We start from the raw sequence: 15,442 nt of genomic DNA on the forward strand, positions 1-15,442 counted from the left end.
TTTATCTCCCGTGTTTCTCTCCTTAATGAATCAAACAGCTTAATTCCCAGCTTCTGGTCACCCTCCTGATGCAGGAGGAAGAACTCCAGTCTTTCCTGGGACAGCTGAGACTTCTCATGGTTCCCCCCCTGTCCCATGTATCCTTTATTATAGACTTGGTAATAAGGTTTACTATTCTCCCAACATGTTTCTCTCTTGCTTAGATCATAGCATCGATCATTCACATGCGAGTGGGACACAAATGATCCTGGGAACACCCTCTGCCCCACTCGTACCACGGTTCTGCACTTGTCACATTTCCCTTCAATTTCCCCGACATATAGAATCAAATATATTACAGTCAATAATGTTACAGTCCACATAGAGTTCATTTTTACTGCCTTTTTAGCCTCACCACCATCGGTTCTTCACCGGGAACACAGGTCCACTCAGTGCGGCTTTCAGGCTTCACCGGTCCTTTTACCCTGGATGCGTGTGTCCACCCTTTTTCTTTTGTCCGTACAGCCGCCTCTGTTGTTAGCAGAACCTGGAAAGGGCCTTCCCACTGTGGCTGTAACTTCTCCGGCTTCCAGGTCCTTACCAGAACCCAATCTCCAGGCACGATCTGATGTAAAGCAAAATCGAGCAGCGGAGTCTGGGCCAAGAGACCCTTTTTCCGCAGTTCTGCAAAGGAATGGGACAGTGCCAGTAAATAGTCCCTTACAAAGATATCACCCCCTTGTAGCGTGGGGTACCCTTCCACCTTATTCCAATACGGGAGTCCGAACAACATCTCATATGGGGATATTCCTATGTCCTTGCGGGGCGCTGTTCGTATTCTTAAAAGGGCAATAGGGAGACACTTAGTCCATGGTAGTTTGGTTTCTAACATCAACTTGGTCAGTTGTGCCTTTAGGGTGCTGTTCATTCGTTCTACACTTCCCGAACTCTGGGGATGCCACGGGGTATGGTACTTCCATTCGATATCAAGTGCATCGCAAATTAACTGGTGCGTATCTCCTTCTTGGTACGTGGTAGTGACATTCCCGTTATTCCAGCTATCCTTTCTGGGGTAATGCATCGCTGTCCTTTACTGACCCGATGTCCCAGATACCTTACTTCCTTTTCTACAAATTGTAACTTTTTCTTTGAGACCCGTAGCCCCTGCTTCCCCAGGAAGTTCAGTAGTCTGATGGTGTCTTCCTGCACCCCTTCCTGTGTTGGCCCGGATAGTAATAGATCGTCCACATACTGTAGCAGTTGGCTCTCTGGAGCACATTGGAATTCTGCTAGTACTTGCTCCAAGACCTGCTCAAATAGGTTAGGTGATTCGGTGAACCCCTGTGGCAGGACCGTCCACCGGAGTTGTCTTTTCCGCCCCGTCGTAGGATTTTCCCATTCGAACGCAAACATGTCACGACTGCTCTCTTCTAGCGGGCAACTCCAGAAGGCATCTTTTAGATCTATTACACTGAACCATTCATGGTCAGGGGAGATCTTACTCATCAGTGTGTAAGGGTTGGGCACTACCGGGTATTGGGTTTGGACTACTGCATTTAGGCCCCGCAGGTCTTGTACCATCAGATAAGTCCCATCTGGCTTTCGCACCGGGAGTATTGGGGTATTATACAGTGACATACATTCCTCCAGTAGTCCATCAGCGATCAATCCCTCAATCACCGGCTGCAGCCCTTTTCTTCCTTCCATTAAAATAGGGTACTGTTTTCTCCGTACTGGCGAACTGTTAGGTAATAGTGAGATTTGCAAGGGGGGACGTTCAAACCCCCCCGGTTCCCTTCCTGGTACCATACCTCCGGGCTTATTTTCCTATCGTCTTCTTCCCTGAGGGCAAACAGCTGTACCATTATCTTCCCGTTCCTGGGCACAGTCCCGATGCCTAGCCTGACTTGCAGATCCCGCCCGAGCAGGTTGAATCTCGCAGAGGGTAACAAAAGTAGGTCCTGTCCCGTTACCCTATCCTCATGTTCAATTTTCACGTTTTCTATAACAGGTACTTGTATTATTTTGCCTCCAATACCGGATACTCCCATTACCTTTGTTCCGGTTCGGGCGCTGGGAGGTATCTGGATTACGCTAGATCTTTCGGCACCCGAATCTACCACAAAGATTGTATCTGACCCTTGGGGACCTACTTTTAAATTTACCAGGGGTTCCTGCCGATAATTCATCCCCAAGGGGTGGAACCCCCGACCTCCCTAGTCTTCATCTTCCATCATAGCGTACGAGCGCACTTCCCGTCGGTATCTGGGGCACTCGCGCCTGAAGTGTCCTTCTTCGTTGCAGTGAAAATGTCTTAAAGCCTTCCTTAGCCCTCCTCCTTGCTCCGGGCTACTACCTCGATCCAACCATGGTCCCTGTCTCTCTCTCTACTATCTGCGGTTACTTGTCGCACTGTCTGGACCATTATCCTTGCCGTCTTCTGCTTCTCTTCATCCCTTCTTACAAACACTTTCTGTGCCTCCCTAAGTAGTTCACTTAAGGGTTTAGTATTCCAATCTTCTAGTTTTTCCAGTTTTTTTTTTCTGGCCATGCTCTCGATACAAATTCAACACGAATCAGCTGTTGGCCAACCTCCGTCTCAGGGTCTTCGATTTGCGGAGCGGTAGGGGGCACTTATGGGGCGGCAGGTGGTCGAGCACCTCCCATGTATTCTTTTTCTGTCCCCCTTCATTTATCGTTTTCAATTTATAACTATTTGTCATTGGTAACCAGCATAGGGCATAATCACTTTCTTCGGGTTTAACGTTAGGTTTTGAATTCACGTACAGATTAAGGGCTTGTTGTACCCAATCCTCGCTAGACCCGAACTTAGGCCATCACACAGCCGACCCTTGGATCGGCTGGCGGGACCAGAATTCACAGCACTGTATCATTTTTTCTTTGACTTCCCTTTTCGCCTCCCATAATCCCAATTTTCTAACATCCGTCCCAACGGACTATCAGGGGGTACCCCGGGGTATTTTTCATCATTGGCGCCTGGATTTCCTTTCCCCTTTTCTCTCTTAGACCCCTTATTCCCCATCTCGAGGACTTGCTCGGTTCCAATCCACCCGCAGGCACCCCGTAATTCCACAATTCTCGTGCACTACGTATCTGCAGGAATTTAATTTGAATGTGACCCACCTAGCTCGGTCACTCCTGTCCAATTCCGGAACCTGTATTCCCGCGATCGCCCAGGAATTCACCTGCAGGCACCCCGCAGTTCCACAATTCTCGTGTACTACGTCTCTACAGGAGAAATCACCTGCAGGCACCCCGCAGTTCCACAATTCTCGTGTACTACGTCTCTACAGGAGAAATCACCTGCAGGCACCCCGCAGTTCCACAATTCTCGTGTACTACGTCTATAGATCCATTCTTTTGGGTGGTGCTCTGTTTCTTTCAGGAGAGCACCTCTAGACCTGTGGAGTGGCATCAGGTTTGGCAGGTGTCTTTCTCAGTTATTGGTATCACATTGCTATTAGTGACATGATCATCACTGAGGGGTAAGTCCAATCTTCTCCATGCTTGGCAATTACATGTCCACAATATGTGATTTCATTCCTGAAAAACTCACTATTTTCTCTGCGCACAGACCTAACGCCAAAGGCAAGACAATTATACTGGAGCAGTCCCTTGTGAGTGTTGATTGTGAGGAACTTCCTGCTTGGCTCCTCAATCTCCATTTACATATAGGCTTGTGACAAGTCAATGTTTGAAAACTTCTCCCCACCTGCCAAAGACGCAAAAATATCTTCTATTCGGGGCGGGGATACTGCACAATACACAGCACAGGGTTGAAGATCACTTTGAGGTCCCCGTATATGCAAACAGCTCTGGCCTTCCCTTTCTTGATCACTGGGACAAGGGGCACAGCCCAATCACTCCATTCAACCTTGGAGAGAATGCCAGACGTTTACAAGCTCTGAAGTTCAGCATCCACTTTAAGATGTAGCACATAAGGCACTGGGCGCGATTTATCGAATCTTGGTGTTGTTGCTTCAACCAGTTCAATTCTGGTCTTCATGCCTTTGAGTTTACCGATACCCTTTTCAAACACCTTCTCATTAGCATTAAGCAGCTGTGCCGTTCTCTGGTTAGTACTACCATTTGGGCTGCTGTTGCCTGTTGATGCCACATTGAGAGCTTTGATTGTGTGTCAGTCTAGTTGGATTTTTCTCAAACATTCACATCTGAAAAGAGCTGGCTTTCCACTTTTCACACATAAAGCACTAACTGTTGTGTTTGGCCTCCATACATCACATTTACTTTCAGTTTGCCTTTGGGAGACACTTTTTAGCCTGTGTACGTCTTTAGCATTACCAAGGTTTTTTTTTCTAATAGTGGCTTCGAAAACTGTCTGTTGTAGTCAGCCCCTGAAATTGCAGACAGAACTGACCCTGTATCCAGTTCCATTTTCAGTTTCAAACTAGGCACATCCATATTATTTTGTGATCTGTTTCAGTAGTACAATGCAGTTCTAGGTAAGGCAGCTCACTTTTGGCAGACTCTGTATTGTCTGATTCAGTTTCACGTTCAGTCACTGTATGCTTTTGTTTAGTTTTGTGTTTGGAACTTTTCATTCTTTGTTTTTTTCTATTTGGTTGTGCTTTTTATTGGACTTGCACACTTTCTGCAGACTTTTTCTTTGAACCAACAGTTATTTGCATCATGGGAGCATTTGCCACATTGATAACATTTTTGGCTTTTTGCAACATTGAGGGACATTTTGTGCATTTCACATTCTAAATTCTTTTTTTGTAGTTCTAGTGCATCCTTTGCTGCTGCCTCCATTGATATTGTAATGATCAATGCCCATTCTATGGTTAGGTCTCTTTCAGACAGTAGCCTCTTTTGAGTGCTTTGATTATCATTGCCACATAAAGCCTGTCCCTTATTGCATCAGAAAGTCCATCTCCAAAGTCACAGTACTGGGATAGTTTGCGCAGTTCTGCAATCTAACTCTCTGAGTTGTTACTAGTGGGCTTGGGCTCAATTGATTTTGTAAAATTTCAATAATTTTGTCAAATGTCTTGCTTGCTAGGTTTTAGGAGTTAATAACTTGCGTAAGAGCACCCATTAAGCTAGGAAGTGTGGAGACTTCCTTTTCCTGATCCACATTGTTAGTATTACAACACAGTTCCACCCTCACTTTGCAGAGAGAGCAACAAAACCATGCGCATGTGTAAGTTATCAGTCAACATTTTGTGCTAAGGAGAGGCACTCCGCTAAAAAAATAGATCCATACACTACGGATCTATTAATATGTATATTCGTACATGCTAATTCTCAAAAAATGAGTATTTTTTTCATTTTCAAAATGCATAGCAGTGTGTGAAAAACATGCACGTGCAAAGTAGTTTGAGTGTAAATGCACACGATTAAAATTTTTTTATCAGAATACTGATATTTATTAATTATATTTAAAAGATTAAGTCGCGGACATCAGATAATCTCGTTTCACGTCTCTTTAAACGGTAGACATCGGCATGCCTGCTACCACAAGCGGATATCCGCGTGCGGACAACGCATACGCGGTGTATTCTGGAATGTGTAGTTCACAAATGAGAATTCTATTGTGGAATATGTCCAAGTGAGGACTACAAATCCCAGTATTCCTCTCGTCAAGCGGAAAGGCATACTGAACTATAAGGCTCTACGTAGGATTGAAATAGTCGCTGTTAGGACGTTTGAAGGTGGAACTCCGCAAAACAAGAAAGTAATTAAACATAATATCAGACCAACATGTCTCAGTTAGCGGCGCCCGCTTCCTTGGGGACAGTGCCTTCTGGACACGCTGAGGAAAAGAAACCTTTGAAACCATGTTGTGCATGTCCTGAGACCAAGAAAGTCAGGGATGCCTGGTAATGTGACACTTTTTGTTCCTCTATTTATATAATCATTTCGCTGCTTAGCGTTTTTCTGCTTGAAAACTGCCTCTAGTTTTCACGGTTTTTCTCAACAGGTCTAATTTGGTAATTGCGTTTTGTCGGTTTCGTATGTGTTTCGTATTCTTGTTTGTACCCTTAAGCAATCCCTTCAATCTTCGCAAATAAAAGTTGCGGTAGTAATTGCAAATCAATTATTATAACAGTGGAATTACTTTTTAAAATAGACAGTTTAAAGTGCATCGTTGCTGTAGATTTCATGTCTGAATAATGTACGAAGTTTCTCCTTAGCAGTACACATCGAGATTACAACACCGACTATTAAGGGTGACAAAAGTTTTTATAACACTTGCGATCTCCCGTGGCATTGCACACCCCGAGAAACAAGGTGTTTATTTCGTGCACTCACGTTCAGTGGCATACTATACTTCTGTAATGTATGTAGAAGCAGAAGACCACGTGGAGTACTCACGCAGAGGAAGTGGGAGGTTAGATATCAAGATGAAAGTGAGAGAAGTAAGAGGTGAAAGTGGAGATTCGGGGACAGGGATAAGGATAACCAGACAAGCAGGCCGACCGAAACAAAATTTAATTCGTGTAATTGAAGTTAAGATGAATAAAGTTTGAGTATTGTGGGATATGTAACGACCTCTTAAGACGGCAGGGTTAGCAAAGCGGTGGACAAGGCCAGAAAGGAAACTGAGTAGTAGACGATGGCAGCCCTGTACGGGAGTGGCCCAAAATCGAAGATCTGGAGAGAAAGATAACAAGGGTGGTATGTAGCTGAAGCTGAAAGAAGATAATCTGCAGAAAATGTCTCTTGCCATGGCATAGATGATTAGCTCAGGATTCAATACAATCATCCCCTCAAAACTAATCAATAAGCTTCAAGGCCTTGGCCTCAATATCTCCTTGTGTAACTGGATCATCGATTTCTAGCAGTACAGGTCCACCACAAGGCTGTGTGCTCGGCACAGCTCCGGTGCCATATCTCAGGTTGACTGTGCCATTATCATTGGGCAAATCAAAAGTGGTGACGAATCAGCATAAAGGAGGGAGATTGAAAATCTGGCTGAGTGGTGCCACAACAAGAACCTCTCACTCAATGTCAGCAAGACCAACGAGGTCTATGAGCCGGCCCTCTTCAGGTGATCGGAGGTGGAGAGGGTTAGCAACTTTAAATTCCTTGCTGTTATCGTTTCAGCGGTCCTGTCCTTACCCAGCATGTAAAGCAGCATCCATCATCAGGGAACTCCACCATGCAGGCCATGCTCTCTTCTCACTTCTGCCCTCAGAAAGAAGGTGCAGGATCCTCAGGACCCACACCACCAGGTTCAGAAACAGTTATTACCCCTCAACAATCAGGCCCTTGATCCAGTAAGGATAATGTCACTCGCCCCATCACTAAATTGTTCCTACACCTACGCACTTATGTTCAAGAATGCTCCATCTCGTTCTCCATATTGCTTATTTATATATTTTTCTTTTGTATTTGCACTGTTTGTTGTCTTTTGCACATCAGTTTGTCTTCCCTGTTGGGTGCAGTCTTTCACTGACTGTGTTGTGTTTCTTGGATTTACTGTGTAAGTCTGCAAAAAATAAATCTCAGGATTGTACAGTATATGATGACACATAAGTCAAGTCATTTTTTATGGCATTTCGACCATAACTGCTGGTACAGTACACAGTAAAAACAAGACAATGTTTTTCAGGACCATGGTGCTCCATGAAACAATCCAAAAACTACACTGAACTATGTAAAAACAACACAGAAAAAAACTACACTAGACTACAGACCTACCCAGGACTGCATAAAGTGCTCAAAACAGTGCAGGCATTACAATAAATAATAAACAAGATAATAGACACAGTAGAGGGCAGTAAGTTGGCGTCAGTCCAGACTCTGGGTATTGAGGAGTCTGATGGCTTTGGGGAAGAAACTGTTACATAGTCTGGTTGTGAGAGCCCGAATGCTTCGGTGCCTTTTCCCAGATGGCAGGAGGGAGAAGAGTTTGTATGAGGGGTGCATGGGGTCCTTCATAATGCTGTTTGCTTTGCAGATGCAGTGTGTAGTGTAAACGTCCATGATGGCAGGAAGAGAGACCCCGATGATCTTCTCAGCTGACCTCACTATCCGCTGCAGGGTCTTGCGATCCGAGATGGTGCAATTTCCAAACCAGGCAGTGATGCAGCTGCTCAGGATGCTCCCAATATAACCTCTGTAGAATGTGATGAGGATGGGGGGTGGGAGATGGACTTTCCTCAGCCTTTGTAGAAAGTAGAGATGCTGCTGGGCTTTCTTTGCTATGGAGCTTTGAAGTTTTGTGACATTTACCATCTGATGTCTGGTAGATTTTTGGCAAAGCAGCAAAGTCTTGAGGTTATTTGAGCAACTTACAGCCAATGCCTCCTTTTACCTCCTAATAGACTAAGGAAGGTATCTGTACCAGGAAGAAACTATGTGATATATCTATACATTAACTTGGGAGGAGACTATACTCAGCAACATTGTTGACACCATCTTGAATACTCAAAGTGAAGCAGATGCTTTAAAACAAAAATCGGCTTTATGTCATATTAGCCTTTTCTTAGTTTTTACTTTGAATCATGATGTTATGGGCTTTCATTACTCTCCCAAAACTTGAGCACAAAATGTCGACTAAAATTTTTAGTATTTTCACAATGAAATATATTGACCCACTCAGCTGTTTAAATTTATGATATATGTTCCTTTTTCATAATCATTGCAAATCTCATTTCAAATTGAAGTATTTCTATTCTAGTTAAAGTAATTATGTCAACTCTGAGTAATTAATCAGTTGATTCTTGATATAATAGCATTCCTTGAAACGTCAATAAGCCAGAATGCAGGTTAAAGAAGACTGATGCCATTTACGAGAATGTTGCCAAGACTGAAAAGTTGTAGCTTTGAGGAAAAATTGATAAGCTTTCTTCAGAAATTAAAGAAGCTGAATGGAGACTAGATTGATTTTCTTATATGAATTTTTGTATATAATTATTTGTTTTGGAAAATAAATCACTGTTTCCATGAGTTTGTTTTGCTGATGAGCCTATTGCTATTTTACAAGATTGGACATTTTATAGAGAAAGGTAAAATACTATAAAATACATGTGTGATCGATGTATATATATTCTACAGATTGGTTCTCACATGAGTATATAGAAACAATTATTGGACTACATAATTCAGAATGTATTTTGTTGCTTGGCCTCCGTAGCCAGCTGTGAACTGCTATGAATGATACACTTATTATCCTCCGAATTATCACCATAAACTTTTACATGCTTGTTAGGCTGTCAGCTGTTTAGCCTTATCTCTTCAACTCTGTAACCCACAATAATTTCTGCTTGCAGTCTTCCATTTGGCTGATCAAGATCTTGGGTGAATTTGAGAAATTGAGTGTGTTTTTAATTTCCACACTTGTCCACACCCAGTGCTTCTCTGTTGGCCATGTACTTTGGCCCACCGCATGGGGGAGAGTTATAAGTGAATTTAAATTTATAAAGTAAAGTTAGGATTTTCATGCTGAAATACAAACTGATGCACTTTTTCTGTGTGATTTGAGGCAATCTTCTGTCATTTCTTTGTAGTATCATTGAGAAAGGAGAAGAGAACTGCAAAGACTTAATTGAGGCTCACAAAGAATGTATGCGGGCATTGGGATTTAAGGTCTGATGAGCTACCACTTTAGAGGTGTATGGTGAGTATTGATTGTCTTTGTATTTTTCAATTTATTTTGTCTAAACTTTACAATTGATTAGGATTTTTATTTGAGCAAATAAAACCTTGCATCAAGTCTTTGTTGGAATCTTGAGTAGTCACATTGATTTAATCCACAGTCAAGTAGGTATGGAATATTTTCACAGTACTCTGGCCAACAGTTCATTTTGTGTGGAGTTAAATGAGTGGCATTCCAGTCAACACAAATGCAAACTGAATAAACTTTTGCACATATGCCTTTTATTTACATAAATGTTGATGACCTTAGCTTGATGGAGGTTTTCCTGGCTTCTTGCTGTGCTTTAATTCTGCAATTCCTTGATTTGAAGAGTGAATAAAGAAATAAAGAACTACCAAATTTAGTTGTTTGAACTTATTATCTACAGTGCCCCCTTTGGTCTACCAGGGCAATAAATTTGCACTATAATTAAGTTTATTTTGAATGTTGAATTTAAATGGAAACACAATTTCCTTTTATTATTTAGGTGATCTGCATGTTAGAAATGTGTGTGTAGGCCTCCGTTAGTCTTGATAGACCATGGATTTGCACCTTGGAAAGTTTCCAGGGCGCAATTCTGGGCAAGGTTTTTTTTGTGGAAGACCGGCAGTTGCCCAAGCTGCAAGGGTCAGAAATAAATTGCAACAGACAATATGTACAATATTGTTCTCCATGTTTGTGACCCTTGAAATTAAAAAAAAAACTTTTTAGTTAGAGTCATATTCCATTTCCTAAGTGATGTTTCTTACAATGGTGAAGATAGTGACTTTTTTGAATAAGTGCCACATTGCACTTCAGTTAGGAACTAATAAGATCAGGTAGTTTGAGAATACTTTGATTAAATTATACATTGATTCTGTACTTACAGTTGCAAGAAAAAGTGTGAACCCTTGACAGTTACCTGGTTTTCTCCATTTATTACTCATAAAATGTCACAATAATAGACAAACATAATCAAGTTAAGTCTTTAACTATATACGTGCATATAATGTATATAGAAACAAGACAACGCTTATTGTCCTGACGAAGGGTCTCGGCCTGAAACGTCGACAGCGCTTCTCCCTATAGATGCTGCCTGGCCTGTTGCATTCCACCAGCATTTTGTGTGTGTTGCAATGTTTATTTGAACCAGGGTATAAAGCACAGTAATACACATAACACACAATTACTTATGAAGGTAAGGATAAAATCCACAGATGAATCACATAAATAACAAAACAAAGTTCAGAAGCCTAGTGGCCTGGGAGGAAAATACTGTTTCTCATTCTAACCGTTCTTGTTTTTATGTATTGTAGTCTTCTGCCTGATGGTAGAAAGTGAAAGAGGATGCTGGATGGATGGGTGGGATCCTTGATAATATGCAGACTTCCTGATAAATGTCCCTGATGGATGGTAGGAGACCCCTACGATCCTCTCAGCTGTTCTCATGGTCATTTGTTGGGACTTCTGGTCTGATGCTTGGCCGCTCCCATACCAGATAGAGATGCAACTTGTCAGGACACCCTCAGTGGTGCTCTTGTAAAACAGTTAAGATGGGAGATGCTTGCCTCAATCAGTAGAGGTGCTGCTGTGCCTTCTTGTTCAGGGAGGTGATATTAATGGTCCAGGTGAGGTCATCCGTGGTGTGAACTCCCAGAAACTTGGTGCACTTAACTCTCTCTACGGAGGAGCCATTTTTCACAGAAGGGGATGCACCTTCCTTTAGTCCACAATAATTTGGTACAGAGGAGATGTCAGGGGCAAGTTTTTTTACACAGAGGGTGGTGAGTGCGTGGAATGGGCTGTCGGCGACAGTGGTGGAGGTGGATATGATAGGGTGTTTTAAGAGATTCCTGGATAGGTACATGGAGCTTAGAAAAATAGAGGGATATGGGTAACCCTAGGTAATTTCTAATATAAGTACATGTTCGGCATGGCATCGTGGGCCAAAGGGCCTGTATTATGCCCTTTGTGGTTTTCTATGTTTCTATTATTTAGTTTATCTTCTCCACATTCAAGCTTAAGTTGTTCTTATCACACCACTCCACAGCTGCTCTGTTTCCTCTCTGTCATCCACAAACTTGATGACCTTGTTTAAGCTGGATTCTGCGACACAGTAATAAGTCAGCAGTGGGCTGAACACACAGCCTTGGGGTGTGCCAGTGCTTAGCGTAATGGGACAAGAAATGTTGCTGCCCACGTGGACTGACTGTTAAGAAGTCCAGTATCAAACTGCACAATCTGCCTAAACTAATAACACACAAACAATTGTACTTGTCTTTATTGAACACCTTGTTTAATCATTCACAGCCCAGGCTGGAAAAAGTATGTAAACCATTGTCTTTAATGACTGGTAGAAACTCCCTTAGCAGCAATAACTTCCACCAACCATTTCCTGCAGTTGCTGATCAGACTTGCACAAAGCCAAGGAGGAATCTTTGACCATTCCTCCATACAAAATTGTTTCATTTCATCAATATTTCTGAGATACTTTGCATGAACAGCCCTCTTCAGGTCATGCCACTGCATCTCAATTGGGTTGAGGTCTGGACTCTAACTTGGTCATTCCAAAACACAAATTTTCTTATTTTTAAACCATTCTGTTGTTGATTTACTTTTGTGTTTCAGATCATTGTCTTGTTGCATCATCCAACTTCTATTAAGCTTCAGGTGATGGACTACTACCCTGATATTCTGCTGTAAAATTTCTTGATACAATTTTGAATTCTGTCCAGGCCCTGAAGCAGCAAAGCAGCACCAAACCATGATGCTCTACCACGCTTCACAGTTGGGATGAGGTTTTGGTGTTGGTGTGCACTGCCCTTTTCATCCAAACATAGCGGTGTGCATTTCTGCCAGAAAGTTCAAGTTTTGCCTCATTTGTCCACAGAACATTGACCTAGAAGTGTTGTAGAGCATTCAGGGTGTTGTTTCGCGAACTTGAGACATGCAGCAAAGTTTTTTTGGTTTCCTAAGTGGTGAACACCATGAATACCATTCTTGTTCAGTATTTTGCTTCTAGTGAACACATACACAGAGACTTGCAAGTTGTACAGATTTCTGCAGATCTCTTGCTGTTACCCTTGGGTTCTTTTTCACCTCCTTCAGCATTGTATGTTGTATCTTGGTGTGATCTGTGCAGGACGCCCACTCCTAGGGAGAGTAGCAACAGTACTGAATTTCTTCCATCTGCAGACAGTTTCTCTTACTGTGGACTGATGAACACTTAGGTCTGTAGGAATGCTTTTGTTGCCTTTTCCATCTTCATGAATCTCTGCAATTCTTCTGTGGTCCTCTGAAAGTTGTTTTGATTGAGGAATGGTGCACAGATAGACAGAAAGAGCAGGCTCTGTCTGTAACCTGACTGTGTGTCTTTCATAGGGCAGGTCATCGCTCCAACCCACACCTACAATCTCATCTCATTGATTGGAATACCTGACTCCAAATAGCTTTTGTAGAAGGCATTACCCCAGAGGTTCACATACTTTTTTAAACCTGGATTGTGATTATTGAAATGATGTACTCAGTATTGACAAGAAGTACAATTGTTGTGTGTTATTTGTTTAGGCAGATTGTGTTTGTCTATTATTGTGATTTAGATGACTATCAGACCACATTTTATGAGTAATTAATGCAGAAAACCAGGTGATTGCCAAGGGTTCGCAAACTTTATCTTGCAACTGTACACAAATGTTGGGTCAGTTTTGCAACATATCCATTCCTTATTAATCAAATATAATCACATTACATGACTGTTTTACTTTTTTGTTTTTATTCACCAAACAGGATTGTATCTGGAATTATTTTAAGTATGCTACACTGCCTGCTTGGAGATGAATGAAGATGTATGTGGACACATTATTATACAAATGAATTGTTACAAAGCTGGATCTGAAAACTTTTATTAGCAATTTATTTTTTTCAAAAAAAAGTAGGATGATAATGATCATTTCTGTTTTTCTTTGTGCTGAGTTACTTCCATGCAGAGATCTTTTCAAACTTGTATGACTCATCCTTTAATAAAAGTTTTCTTAAAAAGTTACTTTGATTCTATTTCATTTTGTGCTGTAATAACAAGCTTGTATGAATGTACTGAAGCTTTATTTCAAGTTGCACATTCAATAAATTAGTCATGAATTTGAAAATTCAACAAAACTTTGTTAGAAACCCTGTTGAAAGGGAATAATCAGTAAATTAATATTTTTTTAAATTCCAGAAATTAGTTTAATTAGTTATCTCTAATTAATAAAGCTTTGCATATCCTACTACCCTGTGCATTTATTCTTGATTTAAGTTTTCTTCTTTGTTAACTATGACCTCTCAACTTTTTTTTCCCCTAATTTCTTAAACCCATCATCCCTGCTGGGGCATAGACCATTAACAGCAGCTCGCCAGAGTCCTTTGTCTTGGGCTGAAGTTTGATCAGCCCCGTGTCTTCCGCTCCCACCACATGACTTTGTACGTCTTGTAGGTGAAGATCCTTCCTCTCCCAAGGATGAGGTCTTTGGAGCTTCTGTTGACATTTCTGTAACGCTGGGTTTTTATGGGATTGAGTTGCAACCCTTCTCCTTTTGCAGCTGTCCACAGCGGAATTTTTATTGCTATGGATCATGTTATATTGTCTGTTCAGCAGCCAGGAAAATCTTAAATAAGAAATAATAAATTGGCTATTTTCACTGTTCCAGACCTACCTGCGCTAGCAATGCTCCCCAGCTCTTTCTCTGCTACATTGGTGTTGCCTGCTGCATCCATGCAGAGCTCATCAATTCATCCGCTTTCCTAAAGTGCAGAGGTTCATGCCATGGACCAGCACCATTAGGCAAGGGGTCTGTGGACCCCAGTTTGGGAACCCCACCTATCCTGCCTACTTTGAATAGATTGTCCATTTGTTTTATTTTAACTTATGAAATTGTAATGGTAGTGCTGTAGTTTAAATTCAGCGCAGTCATATAATTAACAAGCAAATTTGTATAATTTACAGTTACTGTACAGGTGGTAAACTCACTGAAAGAATGTGAATGTTTTTGGTCTTCCTTTCTTTAGATTACATGTTTCCAGTTCAAACATGTAGATAGTGTGATTATTAGAATGATGAGTAATTACCCTGATTTTCTGACCACGGTAAGTTCAAAGACAGACACAGACGGAGGGCCTTCATCGCTGCCTTAAAAGCCAGTGCTGCTTTCTTGGGGCAGCGCTTCATGTAATTGTACTCAATGATGGAGAGGGCTTTGCTGTGGTATATCCACTGCTTTCTGTAGTCTGTTCTGTTCCTGAGCATGTGTGATTCAGTAGTAAGCCATGATGCAACCAAGTAGGATACCATTGTGCATCTATAGATGTTTGTCAAAGTTTTTAATAACATCCTGAATCTACGGAAACTTCTAAGAAAGTAGAGGTGGTGGTGTTCCTTCCTTGTGATGGCACTTACATGCTGGCCCTGGGACAGATCATCTGATAGGATAATGCCAAGGAATTTAAAGCTGCTGACCACCTCCAGTTCTAATCCGCTAATGAGGACTGGCTTACGAACGTCAACCTACTTCTTCCTGGGGTCACAATCAACTCTTTGGTTTTGCTGACATTGGGACAACTCAGCCCGATTTTCAGTCTCTCTGCTATATGCTGATTCATCGTGACCTCTGATTCAGTCAACAACAGTGGTGTCATCACCAAACTTAAATATGGCATTGGTCCAGTACTTGGCTACATAATCATAGGTATAAAGCGAGTAAAGCAGGGGGCAAATCTTAAGGCCTTGTGGTGCACCTGCGCCTCTGGTGAGCGTGGATGACACACTGTCACCATTCTGTACCAACTGGGGTCTGCCAGTGAAGAAATCAAGGATCCAGTTGA

The 15,442-nt window shown here is 41.9% G+C and overlaps 1 protein-coding gene across 1 annotated transcript; it reads left to right on the forward strand.

Annotated features, from left to right (window-relative positions):
* The first annotated feature begins 5,595 nt into the window (after positions 1–5,595).
* Positions 5,596–13,628, forward strand: cox17 (cytochrome c oxidase copper chaperone COX17). The gene is made up of 3 exons (XM_073045348.1): positions 5,596–5,843; positions 9,480–9,589; positions 13,373–13,628. The coding sequence occupies exons 1-2, from the start codon at positions 5,725–5,727 to the stop codon at positions 9,562–9,564; spliced, it is 204 nt and encodes a 67-aa protein (XP_072901449.1). The 5' UTR covers positions 5,596–5,724; the 3' UTR covers positions 9,565–9,589; positions 13,373–13,628.
* The last annotated feature ends 1,814 nt before the right edge of the window (positions 13,629–15,442 follow it).

The sequence above is a fragment of the Hemitrygon akajei genome, chromosome 5 (genome assembly GCF_048418815.1).
Source record: "Hemitrygon akajei chromosome 5, sHemAka1.3, whole genome shotgun sequence".
Lineage (NCBI taxonomy): Eukaryota > Metazoa > Chordata > Chondrichthyes > Myliobatiformes > Dasyatidae > Hemitrygon > Hemitrygon akajei.